This window comes from Cicer arietinum, chromosome 2, assembly GCF_000331145.2.
Source record: "Cicer arietinum cultivar CDC Frontier isolate Library 1 chromosome 2, Cicar.CDCFrontier_v2.0, whole genome shotgun sequence".
In the NCBI taxonomy this organism is placed as follows: domain Eukaryota; kingdom Viridiplantae; phylum Streptophyta; class Magnoliopsida; order Fabales; family Fabaceae; genus Cicer; species Cicer arietinum.
The window spans coordinates 46,029,112-46,043,101 of NC_021161.2; the positions used below are offsets into that span (position 1 = coordinate 46,029,112).

Genomic DNA, 13,990 nt, shown 5'->3' on the forward strand with positions numbered 1-13,990 from the left:
AAAAAAATCAAATTATATAAAATATACTAAATAAATAATACTCAAATGTTATAAGAGATAAAATTTACTATCAATCCATATTTTTAACATACATAAATATCTTTTTCTCACATGCCATTCGTGAACTTTAAAAGTCACATTTAATATATGAAGAATAGATAGAAAGTTCTCATGATACATATTTAATGTAGTCTTACAAAAAGAAACTTTTTAATATATGTACAAAAAACTAGTCAAAAAATACTACATAGATTAAGAGTTGATAGAATTAAAAGTAATATAAAAAGATACACAATCGATTTATATAACATGTAAAATTGATTTTTTTAATTGATATTATATCCAACACCAAGTCGTCGTTGCAAATTTGAACTTTAAAAAAAAAAAAAAAATGACAAATAACGACTTTTAATTATGATAAAAAATAGAGTAATTTAATAAATAATTTTTAAAATGAAAATCTGGATAATTTTATTGAAATTTGGGTTATCTAAAAAAAACCTATATACAAAGTAATTTATGTTAATGACTTTCAAAAAAGACATGCAGTCTCCCTGTGAATTAGATACATTCGAGACTAATTACCTCATTGTGAACTAAGAACAATTACAAAGTATTTTATACCCATCACAGTGCAAACCAAGTACTTATTAGAAATATAGTGAAACACTAGACAGAGAGGATTACTAACAGTTTGAAAGTGACATTGATAATAATTAATGTCGGGTAATTTATGTAGGATTTGAGTCGACAAGACTAAATTACTAGATAAAATCATCATTATTAGAACCGAACAAACTTTACCTAGAAATTGAGAGCAGGTGAAATGTGTAGGAATTGTAGGAGGTTTTTCTTATTTATTTTGCTTTTTGCTTTATTGATTATGATGTCCCATTGGACATGTCCGTTACTGTTGTTTGACATCAACGCGTGGGAATTATAGTTTCACATGAAATTTTTTTATGGGCAAAGCAATTTAAGTGATATTGGATCACACACTTCTTGTGTTGCTCTCTTTACAACCTAGCAATAATAGTTGATGGTGTCCTATTAACAATAGTAATATAACAAGCATGAAAAGTGGTTCACCTTCACTAATAGTACTAATTAACCTAACATCCTATTTTTATTTATGTTGCCCATGGTCCATGTTACCTTAAAATATAAGCAAAAAAAGGTTTGAGGATTCTCCTCAGCACATTCATATTTAAATCTATCATTCCTTCAATAAATGTGAAAATATAATTATATCTTTTATAAAACTTTTAACTTTTTTAACTTCTTATTTTTTCACCCCTATTTTTAAAATATTCAAAGTTTCGAAATCATAATTTTTAGAATTTTCGAAACTTTTGAACAATTCAAAATTTTTCATATTTAGAGAATTTCGAAACTTTTTATAATTGGAAACTTTTGAAACTTTCCAAATTTTTAAAATATAATCTTTAACTTTCCAAATTTTCGAAATGTAATTCTTATTTTGAAAATTTATATTTTCATGTGTCTTGAAGGGTTGACATGTTTAGGTGTGGGGATACATGATATAATCTTCAAAAAAAAATTATATATTGAATGTAATTTTAGACTAAATAAATACATTACTTTTTTAATATTTTTTATTTTAAATTAGATATATAAAGTGAATGCACGATAATTGTCGGAACTAAGGTACCGTTATCAAGCTTTTTCTAATTATGTCATTAATATGAAATATAATTGATTTTATTGAAAATTAATTTTTATTGAAGAACTTGTTTAGTCACTTTTAATGAAATTTCCTTTATCAATCACATCTTTTTATTCACAATTTTGAAACTCGAAGACATAAAATTGAGAATGAATGATGTGAGCTTGTGATCAAACATCATGATTCGTGACAAAGATGTACAGCTAGTAATTTTAAATTATCACTATGATTATAAGCTATGATAGAGGAAACACTAAATATTGCTCACTATAGATAGAGCAAATCATCATTTTCATACATCAAACTTATATAGTTTGTCTTTCAAGAAAATAAAAATAAAAAGTAAATTATAACTTTTTTTATATCTGCATTCTTAGTCCTTCTTGACGTAGTTGTCAAATCTGTCTCTTTACTCTTTGGCCTTTTGTCAAAACAGATTATGAGGAACCAACAGGATGAGTGTGACAAAAATTTGAAGACTAACTATTTATATTTTTCATTTAATTAAAAGACAAGTGTAAGTTTAAGGATAAAATAAACTCAAAAATTCAGTAGTGGAACTTAACCTTGAGTAAAAAAACGTTATTTCCTTAAACCTCAGATTTTCTTCATCCATCAAAGATAAAATAATTTAAAGCTATTTTTTGTTTGAAATTATTTCTTATAAATCCACTTATCTTTCTTTTTACTAAATAAATAGATTCTATATATATTTAATTTTTTTTTTATATTTTCGTTGAGATTTGGTTATTTGAATATGACACTATTTTATTCATTATCTTAACACGATGTTGTTTGATTTTTCATCTTTAATATGATTTTTTATTTATTTGCAATCTTGTTTGAGCATCCTTTAAACAAAAGTGCTCAATCATCTTTTAAAATTTTTCCATTTGTTAGTTTCAAAACTCTAATAAAATTTGAGATTTGTTTAAAGCAATCTATAAATTGCCTTTTCCGTCTAGTAATACTTTCTCGGTTTAAATTGCCTTAATACACATGTATATATATAGGGACTCTTGTCTATTTTTTCTATTCATGATTATAGACATATTTTTACCATTGTTGATGATTGCATTAAACATGTTTGATGGCAGTTATTAGCATTATTCTATAAAAAATAAGTCTAAAACTAGAAAGTTCCACTACAAATTTTTTTTGACTTATAATGACTGGCAAAAAATCGTCAATAAGGATATAAAATTCATAGGTGTAAGAAGTAAAAAATATATCAACGAGATTTTTATTTATTGTCTATAATCAATATATATCTACAGTATTTTACCGTCACTATATTAACGTTTGTCTATCGGACAAAACTAAGAGTTTTACCTATGAGTTTTGTTTTGTGGACATAGAAATTAATTTGTGTAACTTTATAAATTATGCACCTACATTTTGTCCTCGTCACTATTCAGTTTAGCGACACTTCTATTCGGTAGGTATAGATTTTGACATCAATTTGATATTTAGTAAATACACAATAATATATATATATATATATATATATATGAATCAAAATAAAATAAAAATTCAATATCATATATTCAAAATTAACATAAAGTCTTATAAACATATATGGAATTGACAATAGCTAAACTATTTTTAAATGAAAGTACTTTAGAATATTTATAGAAAATATTATCTTACTAACATAACAAAATCTTATATAGCAATTTTAAAAAATTAAAAATCACGTCAAAGCAATAAAAACAACTTCATTTTCATCAACAAAATAACCTATATTGTCAAAACTTCATCTTCATCAATAAAATAGTTTTTAATCTTCAACAAAATAACCTAATTATCAAAACTTCATCTTCATCAACAAAATAACTTTTAATCTTCAACAAAATAATCTAATTGCCAAAACTTCATATTGATCAACAAAATAGCTTTTAATCTTCACCTACAAACAATAATAAAAAAAATATAGACTATTCAAACGTAAAAAATAAAGAAAATAATAAATTTAGTGATAATTAATTAAAAGCAAAACTAAATATCATTTTCATTATCTTCATTGTTGTCTGAACTAGAGGAGAAATTCAAATGATTAGGAGGTACTAGAATACAAATCAAATTGTATGTTACCTATGAAGATCAATAAAAAAAAATCATGTACACATCGCGCAGCTTTGATTATGTCATTCACATCTTCTCTAGAAAATCTATTTTGAATTAAGGTCATAACATTTACTAACATACAATCATTCATGTAGCCTTTTCATTGACATTTGATATATTTTATGAGTACGAGTTTCAACGTAAATCTCTTCATGTCAGGTACCACTCATTTGTCCTTTTTTTTCTAAACTCCAACAAATAAGTTAAATGTATTTTGTTTTTTAATACAATTCACCATGTGAAAAGTACAAATCAACAAAACTTTTTCATCCATAAATTTTAGGAAACTTTTTTATCCATACAACGGATATCTTGGAAGTTGAAGTTGCGTGCTTAACATGAGAAGAGAGGGAATCAATACCCATTCAAGTCTATGAGTGGTTATTTTCTTGTCTAAGAATTTTTCCAACCAACTACCAAACCAGAACATACATTAATTATATAATAATTGCAAGTTAGTTGCAAATTGGATTATAATGATGCATCTTACATTGCAAAAATATGTCAACATTTAGTATTTACAAGTCATAGCAAAAAAACATAAAATAGATTATTTGTATTTAGTACAAAATGAATCAAACCAGAGCAAACATCAAAACAAAATAATACAGTATTCTTCAGCAATATTTGTTCAGAAAGTTTGAGATAATAATGTATATTCAACAAAATAATAAACATCAAACTAAATAACAATCTAAAAGTTGAGTTAACAATAATCTAGAACTGTAAGCACATTCCATCTACTCCTCGTAGAACCCAACCAATACCTCATAGAACCCACACAATAATCAAAGTTTCAACCAGAACCACCTTCCAACAGCTTCACCAAACCATGGAGAGAGAGAAAATCAAACAAATAGTCAAATAAACAAAATGAAAATCTTCATAACTTTATTTCCCTTGGCCTACATCTCTCTCAAAAACTTTAAGAATGAACTACATTCACTTTTCATACAATTAGTAAAAATCACATAAACAAAACAAATAAATAGAAGGGAAAAGGGAACCCATCTGAGACCGCCGAAGGTGGATGAAGGTGATTGGAGTGATTGAGTGGGACTGATGATGAGACTTGTGGTGGGTGAGGCGAGACGAGGCTCGTTCATGGAAAATAGAGTTAAGTGGCAATAATTTTTTTACTAATCCAATTACCTATACTCATGGTCATTGCAAATCTAAATGTGTATGTTACTTATACCTACGGTCTTAATTGACCATCACTAAAAACATAAGTAGATATATGGTAATTTTCTTGCGGTGTTCATGCATGACTTTGTTGTTCTCGTTAAAATTAAAACTCCATTCAACAAAACTATTAATTTGATTAGGTCTAATAATGATAGTGAATTTATGTACCCTGAATTTTATGTCAAATATGAAACAATTCATCAAATCTTTTGTGTTGAAACTTCAAGTTTAACTCTTTGAACTTCTTCTTTATTTTTTCTTCTAAATGATGGATGTTATTTTTATATATTAAGTTTTAGACAGTTAATTCTAGAAAAATTATACTCCATCCTCTACGATTACACTCTTATCCCACAAATCATCTAAAAATTTACATTTATCCTTGATTTAAAATAAAATAAAAAATTATTCTACCCCACACAAAATTTCAAAAATATTTTGAAAAATTCAAGGAATTAAAATTAAATTATTTTGAATTGATCAATCTATTAGTATATTTGGTAATATAAGAGAAAATAAAAACTGCAAAAAAAAAATTTAAAACCTAAAACTTAGGGCTTGTTTGATTCACATCCCAAAAACTCTATTTTAATATTTTAAAATTTAAAAACTAAAAAAACTTATTTGGATTACTTGTTTTTAAAAGTTGTTTTGTAAAATTATTTTTAATATCATACTTTTTAAAACTAAAAAACAAACACTACAAGAAAAACATCATTTTGTGGCCAACTTTATAAATATTTTGTGGCCGAATAAAACTCTCACAAATTAGTGACCGAAAAAGCCCTCACAAATGTCAAAATTGAAATTGGTCTTTATTTGTGGCTGAAAAAGCCCTCACAAATTTTTAAATATTTAACTTGATTTTGTGGCTGCCTAAGCCCTCACAAAATCACAATGTTGTGATTTTGTGAGGGCTTAGGCAGCCACAAAATCCAGTTAAATATTTAAAAATTTGTGAGGGTTTTTTCAGCCACAAATAAAGACCAATTTCAATTTTGACATTTGAGAGGGCTTTTTCGGTCACTAATTTGTGAGGGTTTTATTCGGCCACAAAATATTTATAAAGTTGGCCACAAAATGGTGTTTTTCTTGTAGTGATCACACTATTCTGCCCAATCGAAATTATATATTGTTATGGATAAATTTTTTGTTCTGTCTCAATTTAATAATATATAAGTAAGATTTGATCAATAAGAATTTAAATTTAAATTATTAAAAATAATTTATTTTAGTTAAAATTTATTAATTACTCGAGACTAATCACTTGTTATATTATAGTGTTATTTTGTTATATTAATTTATAATTATATAAAAAAAATTACTTTATAAAAGTTCAATAATTATTTTGTTATATTACTTTAAAAAAATTCATTAACCACTCGATACTATTCACTTGATACATTTTTTGCATGTAAAAAAATAATTTTTTTAGCAATCCGATAAATATTTAAGTGATAAGATTTAATTGGTTGTATAATTTTTTTACTTGGCAATTGGATATATTCATTGAATTCAGTTAAATAAATTTTAAAATTATATTATTAGTGATAAATATTTATGATGTTAAATAAGTTATCTTAGAGTTGAACTCAGGATTTTATTTTATTTTACTAAAAAAAGATTTATCTTATATACAATAATAGTAAAAAATAGTATTGCACACGTGTCGAATCAAAATTTACATTTACATGTTTATGTAGGTATTTATTTTATGAAACAAAACAATGGTATGTGGCTGTAAAGTTGTAGATCGATTGGGTCAATTAGACCTAAAATGTTAAAATGGGTTAGTTTGAATAGGTCGGTTCGTCCAACTCACTAAAATACAGAATTTGAGTATAATAATTTTATAATTTTGTAGTCCATCTGAATAAATTGGTTACTCATTTGGGTTAGTGCATAAGCAATTTTAAAAAATAAAAATAGTAAAATTGATCCACATAAAAAATGTTTAAAAGATATATAATTCACCTAATTTGTTATATATATATATATATATATATATATATATATATATATATATTATCTTTTGTGATATAATATTATCTTTAGTTGATTATATATTTTTAACAATCAATTTCTTTACTTTCTTAAGTGGATAATCATCCAACACTTTGGAAAATGTGAACATTGTTCAAGGAATCTAAATACACTTATTTTAGAGTTATATTAGAACTATTTAGTACTCTATTTGAATTTGGTTTGAGTTTTGGTTATGTTAAATTTAAATGTCATGTTACATAATATCTCTAACTTTTGGACAATTTGAACTTATTTTAATTTGTGTGTTGTTTTAAAAAAATTGAATTGAATTTGTGTTCATTGAAAAATCCAAACTTAGTTTATGTATAAAGAGTAAATCATATTTTTTTTTAAATGGGCATGAAAGAAAATGGACATTCAAATTGAGTCATATTTAATGCATAAGTAGTTTACCATTTTCAAGTTAAATAGGCATCGAAGAAAATTCTCAAGTTAAAAGAGTCGCAAAGAAATAAAAAATATAATGAGTAAAAAAATATAATGAGTAAAAAAATATATTATTAAAAATATATGGGTTATCTGCCCAACTCGCAACCTGTCAAGGACCAAACTCAGGTAGTATTTATCGGCCCATATTAAAATAGAGTTTTTTTTGCCCGATCCGAAGAAACCCGCAACCCATTAGCGCTGACATTATATGGATCAGGTAGCCCGTTTTGACAGCTCTAAGTCTAGGACAATCCCAAAAAATAGTTTGATTCAGGTAAATGACCGATCTTAATTTCACAAAATAACAAACTGTTCAAAAAAATAGAATATTGGATAAAACTAAATCCAACAAATTTTACCTAGGCAACCCAATTTCTAAAAATTATTTGATTATTTTATAATGTTGCACTTTAGTTAGTTTGATGTTTGCAAACATTTTATGCAATTTTAAGAATTAACAACTTTTGTTATACTCATGCTTGCCGTGCAACTACTTTATGATAAATATTAGGTATTCTCATTAATTGTATGTTTATATATATTATATATTAAAAAATAGTGAATTATATTACACCATATTTTTTTAGAAAAATTAAGGTTGTATCATATTTTTAAAACGAATATGGTGACATATCATTGACAATTAAATTGAAAGAGAAAAATAAGAACGTGGGTAACCCAATAACTAACCTAATTCAACATAAAACCAACTGTTTCATCTAATCTAACTCAATGTTGTTATAGACTTTTTTTTTTATGAAACTCAACTCAATATTTTCTACATAGTTTGAATTTCACTTTTGGCCAAACTTGATTCAAACCAAGTCACGTATAGCCAATAGTATGAATTATGATTTTGATACGTTTTTCATTTTATTTTTTTTTACTTTTTTTTTCTTTCCTGAATAACAAAACATTATTCAATTGTGTGAATAGCTTTGGTGTAAGATAGTTTAAGTGTTAATTTTAAAAAATATTGTAAATTTTATTATGATTAACTAATACAATTGTGAGATCTCGATTTTGAATCTGATATAAGATGTCGAATTTAACACTATCAATATTTAAGACTTGATATTAAAAATATTTATTAAAGTAAAAATACATTAAAAATGTTATGATTAAATGAGTTAAAAATAATTAATTTTTGTTTATAATGATGATTAAATCGTTAATGTTTAATTTATAATAATGACAAGGAGAGAAGAGTGTATCCCAATGGTGGGTACAAATAACAGTAATTTATATGAAATAATAACATTTCACACGTTTAAATGATTGGTGAATAGAAAAATGAAGTAAAGAGTAATTTTTACAGGACCCACATCAACCTTTCATTCTCTGCAAGAGAGACTTTAGACTCCAAAGACCAAATTATAAAAAACTTTCTGATTCATCACTTCCTTCCAGCAACAACCACAACAATAACATTAATCTAACAACCAACACAAACACACATAATATATATCTACTTGTTAACAATCCACAAACACAACCAAATTCAAAGCCATCATGTCAAAACAAACATACAGTGTCTGCTTATGCTATCGTCGACGTTTCAAACTAGCTTTATCAGAAGCACCGCAAGAAATCAAGACCCTTTTTGATCAATACTCAGAAAATGAACTCATGACAGCTTCAAACCTCAAAAGATTCTTAATTGAAGTTCAGAGAGAAGAGAAAGCTACTGAAGAAGATGCACAAGCTATTATTGATAGTTTCAAGCATTTTCACAGAAGGGGTTTTGGTCTTAATCTTGAAACTTTTTTCAAGTTTCTCTTTGGTGATAGTAATTTTCCTCTTTTACCCTCTACTGGGGTGAGTACAAAAATCAGTTTTTAAATTTTTATTTATTATTTCTAATTTTAGTTTCTGAATTCTGACCCATGTTATTTTTTCAGTCAACTAAATCTTGATTTGGTCAATTTTCAATTGGGTTGTTCTTAGTGGATTTTGTTTTATTACTAGATTTAGTACCTTGTAATTATTGCCTTTCATTTTCTGGCAGTTTTTGTTATACACAAATATATCTTATTTTTTAAAATTTTATTTTTGAAGTTTTTGTCTTTTCCTCAGTTTTGGCAATCATCATAGCTCTAAATTGCGGTCTCCGTTCACAATTTTGATAGATATTCAAAGGTTTTAGAGATATCTGCAACGGTAGTATCGGTAATATTTGTCCATATATTTTGTTCCAGTATTAAGGAGGTTTGCGGTGTAACAGCAACCACAATTTAAAACCATGATTAGAACATTCTCTCGATAAACTCGTACCATATAGTAATTCAGGTCAATTGCATATGATTTGATAGTAATTCAGATGCATGTTGATGGTTTTTGCTAAGTCTATATATTGGACTCTTAAACCCTCATAAAAAACAGTATATGTACTTTTAGTCATTCATTGCATCCATATGTATCTATGTAACATGAACACTTTAGATTGAAGGTGTGTCTAGTGTCCGACACCAACACATATAAATACATTCAATTACTTCAACCTTTTCAAATTATTATCGTTGTTGATGTGTCAATGTTGTGTCTGGTACTTGTGTCGGTGTTTTATAGATATATTTGATAGTATATCTTGTATAATTGTACTTAATCTCTTGTTCTGATCTGTGTTTTTGTGTAATTATTTGTTCTATTTCAGGTACACCATGATATGACATTACCCTTGTCACATTATTTCATATATACCGGCCACAATTCCTATCTAACAGGGAATCAGCTGAGCAGTGTCTGCAGCGATATTCCAATCGTTAATGCATTGAAGAGAGGCGTAAGGGTAATTGAATTGGACATATGGCCTAATGCGTCAAAGGATGATGTTGATGTTCTTCATGGAAGGTAAGCATACATGTTGAACCGGATATATATAAAAGATGAGAAAATGGGAACTAGTTTTGCAATGACATTCAGATGAGAATTAAGTATTTTGCAGTTATTTTTAAATTGTGGTTTCTATATCAATATATCATAAATGATGCCATAACAATATATCATAAATGTTAATATCTCATTGTATCATATTTACATTGCCAATTGTATCCAAAAATTATATATTCTTGAATATTTGAAACATAATTGTTTTGATACAGGACATTGACTACTCCTGTAGAGCTCATTAGATGTTTGAGGTCTATTCGGGAACATGCCTTCGTCGCATCGGAATATCCAGTTATAATTACCTTAGAAGACCATCTTACTCCAGATCTTCAGGCTAAAGTTGCTGAGGTTAGTTAATTGAAGTCTGTTTCAGATTCAAAATACTTATTACTTTCATATAGTTGACAATTCTGTCAAATTTTTAGATGGTTACTCAAACATTCGGAGAAATACTATTTTCGCCTGACTCAGAAAGCATGAAGGAATTTCCTTCTCCTGAATCACTAAAAAAGAGGATTATTATATCAACCAAACCGCCTAAGGAGTACCTTGAGACAAAAGAAAAGGAAAAAGGAGATGATTCACACCAGGGAAAGTCTTCAGGCGACGATGAAGCTTGGGGGAAGGATATCCCGAGCTTCAAAAGTGGTTCAATATCTGATTACAAGGTCTGAGACTAAGTGCTTGTTTCGATTTGCAGTGAATTTGACAGAGTATCAGTGATTCATCATGATTTTAGCAAAAAAAATTCACGGTGTCACCATGATTTCCAAATTCATTGTCAATCGAAACACGCACATAACCAATCCAGTATATATATTGCACTAAATTTACTTTGTAAGGAAGTCTGTTAGTTAATTTTCTGGTTTTCCATATTTAGGGAAGCAATTTGGATAAAGAAGATCTTAATGACGAGGAAGATATTTACGAATCAGACAAGTCACATCATAATGAAGCTCCAGAATATAAACGTTTAATTACCATTCATGCTGGGAAGTCGAAAGGAGGAATAGACGCATGGCTCAAAGTAGATCCTGATAAAGCGAGGCGTATAAGTTTAAGTGAGCAACAGCTTGAAAAGGCCACTATAACTCATGGAAAAGAAATTGTCAGGTATTGTTAAAAAAATTCTAGTAAGTTCTTATGGTTGAAATGAATGAACTAACAATTAGGACAACAACCCTTTTCAAAAGAAAATAGATACAAAAACACAAAACAAAGAAGTTCAACCAATTCTGTCTATGTCTCCAACTTCAAATCGGCTGTAGTATTTTTCTATTACAATTCAAGCTTAGGATTTACATTGTACAACTTGCATTTAAATTCTGAGGTCCAAATGACAACACTAACTCATCTAATATGAAAAGGTTTTGGTTGTTGCTGTTGGATAAGTTTATGTTTGTGTATGCATGTGTGTGTCTGCAAATGAAAAGAGAAGATGCATTGAAGGGTTTGTCTGTGTGTTTGAATAAAAAATTTATTTCCTGATTGTTGGTATGTATTCTAAAGGTTTACTCAGAGGAATATTCTGAGGGTGTTTCCAAAAGGTACTCGCATTGACTCGTCAAATTATAATCCATTAATTGGATGGAGTCATGGAGCTCAAATGGTTGCATTCAACATGCAGGTTTCTATTTCTTCCTTTTCTTTCTATAATTCTTCTCTCTCCCGTTCATTAGAGGAGAGGAAGAAATATATTGTTGATTATGATATTTCATGATCTAAGTTAGTTTTCATTGTGGATGGTAACCATGGTAGGGGTATGGAAGATCACTATGGTTGATGCAAGGAATGTTTAGAGCCAATGGAGGGTGTGGTTATGTTAAAAAACCAGATTTTCTCTTAGAGACTGGTCCGGATAATGAGGTCTTTGATCCTAAATCTAAGTTACCTGTGAAGACTACTTTGAAGGTAAGGGTTTTACATCAATCAGTTGTCTTATCCAAGTGTCTCAAGTTTATTATTAGGTTTTTATATTGGCATAATTCATCCTTTATAATACCGACTTAAAAGGTGAAGAGTGTTACTCTTTATAAAAAAATTTCGGGCCGTAATTTTTTTTTTCCAATGCGGGACTTGAGATTTTGTCCATATTTATTATTAACAAAGATCATATTTGTTCTTAGGTGACTGTATATATGGGAGAAGGATGGTATTATGATTTCAAGCATACACACTTTGATCAATATTCACCTCCTGATTTCTATGCAAGAGTAAGTTCAAATTATCTACTAAAGCAATTTCCAATTCCACACTCTTGTGCTTTGTTTATTTCTATAGAAAAGGGAGAAAGAAAATGAGAAGAAAAGTATAAAATATCTTGTTTGGCGAGAAGAAAATGAGGAGGGGGATAAATGATACGGGCCTGTATGAAGGTTTTTTCTCATTTATTTAAGAGAAAACACATTGAAAAATTTGTTAATGTATCTAGTTCGTGTCGTATCTTGAATTTCAAAAATTTCTCATATCTATGTGATGTGTCCATACTATGTATTAGAGCTTCATAGATTGTCGGGGAATCCTTATTGTAGCAATAGATTATTAATAAGGGTAGTTTCTTTCTTTCAATCTACTTCATGTGACACCTTCCTTTCTTTCTTTCAATCTACTTCATCTATCCTTCTTTTTGTTTTCACCTAGTTCATGAATCATGGCTACATTGTTGTGTGACTTGTTCATATGAAATTGATTTGATAATTTATATACAGGTGGGGATTGCTGGAGTCCCTAATGACTCTATAATGAGAAAAACAAAAGCAATAGAAGATAATTGGCTACCTACATGGAACGAGGTATTCGAGTTCCCACTTACCGTTCCTGAACTCGCCTTGCTTCGTATCGAAGTTCACGAGTATGACATGTCTGAGAAAGATGACTTTGGTGGCCAAACATGCTTACCTGTTTCGGAGTTAAGAAGTGGCATTCGATCGGTTTCCTTGCATAGCCAGAAGGGAGAGAAATACAACTCTGTAAAGCTTCTTATGCGTTTCGAATTTCATTGATTATATTCATCTTTGTGCTCTACATTATGTATAGTTCAAGAAATAAATTGTGTTGTGCATTTTGTTTTCTTTGGGAAGTTGTTTGTGTTGTAAGGCTTGTCAATGTATATTTATATGAACAATGGAAATGTGTTGAGTGACAATATAAGTCACATAGGAAAATTTTGGATTTTAGTTTTAATGCTTTCTTGTAATTTATTTAAAAAGCATTGTGTTGTTGTGTTAGATTCATGATCTTTCTTTTTGTCAAGGATGGATTTGTATGTGTAAGATTTGTGTGGAATTGTATCCCAAAAGTTCAATGAAACTTGGAGTATCAATCCTTAATATATGAGTTTTATATTTTTGTTTGATGTTGATTCACTTTGGAATAGATAACTTATCTAAAATAAAATAATAAACTAACATGAGTTGTAATATAATATAATCTTATCTTATGTACATGTAAGATTTTTGCCATGGTCTTGGATTAATTGGATAGGCACATTTAAATTAATATAATAGAATTCTTAAGAGGCCTGTATGTTTTAGAGAAAGGTGAGATTGTGGTAGATAAGAACTTTAATTTACGTTTTAGTTAAAAAAAAACTTTTATTTGTACTTTTGATACCTCTGGATTAAA

At 28.0% G+C, this 13,990-nt stretch overlaps 1 protein-coding gene across 1 annotated transcript; it reads left to right on the forward strand.

The window, feature by feature from the left end:
• The first annotated feature begins 8,823 nt into the window (after positions 1-8,823).
• Positions 8,824-13,714, forward strand: LOC101504660 (phosphoinositide phospholipase C 2-like). Its single transcript, XM_004490937.4, has 9 exons — positions 8,824-9,295; positions 10,131-10,327; positions 10,579-10,714; positions 10,792-11,034; positions 11,247-11,479; positions 11,876-11,993; positions 12,125-12,277; positions 12,493-12,579; positions 13,075-13,714. Exons 1-9 carry the CDS (start codon positions 8,990-8,992, stop codon positions 13,366-13,368), a joined length of 1,767 nt encoding a protein of 588 aa, XP_004490994.1. The 5' UTR covers positions 8,824-8,989; the 3' UTR covers positions 13,369-13,714.
• Positions 13,715-13,990: the final 276 nt, after the last annotated feature.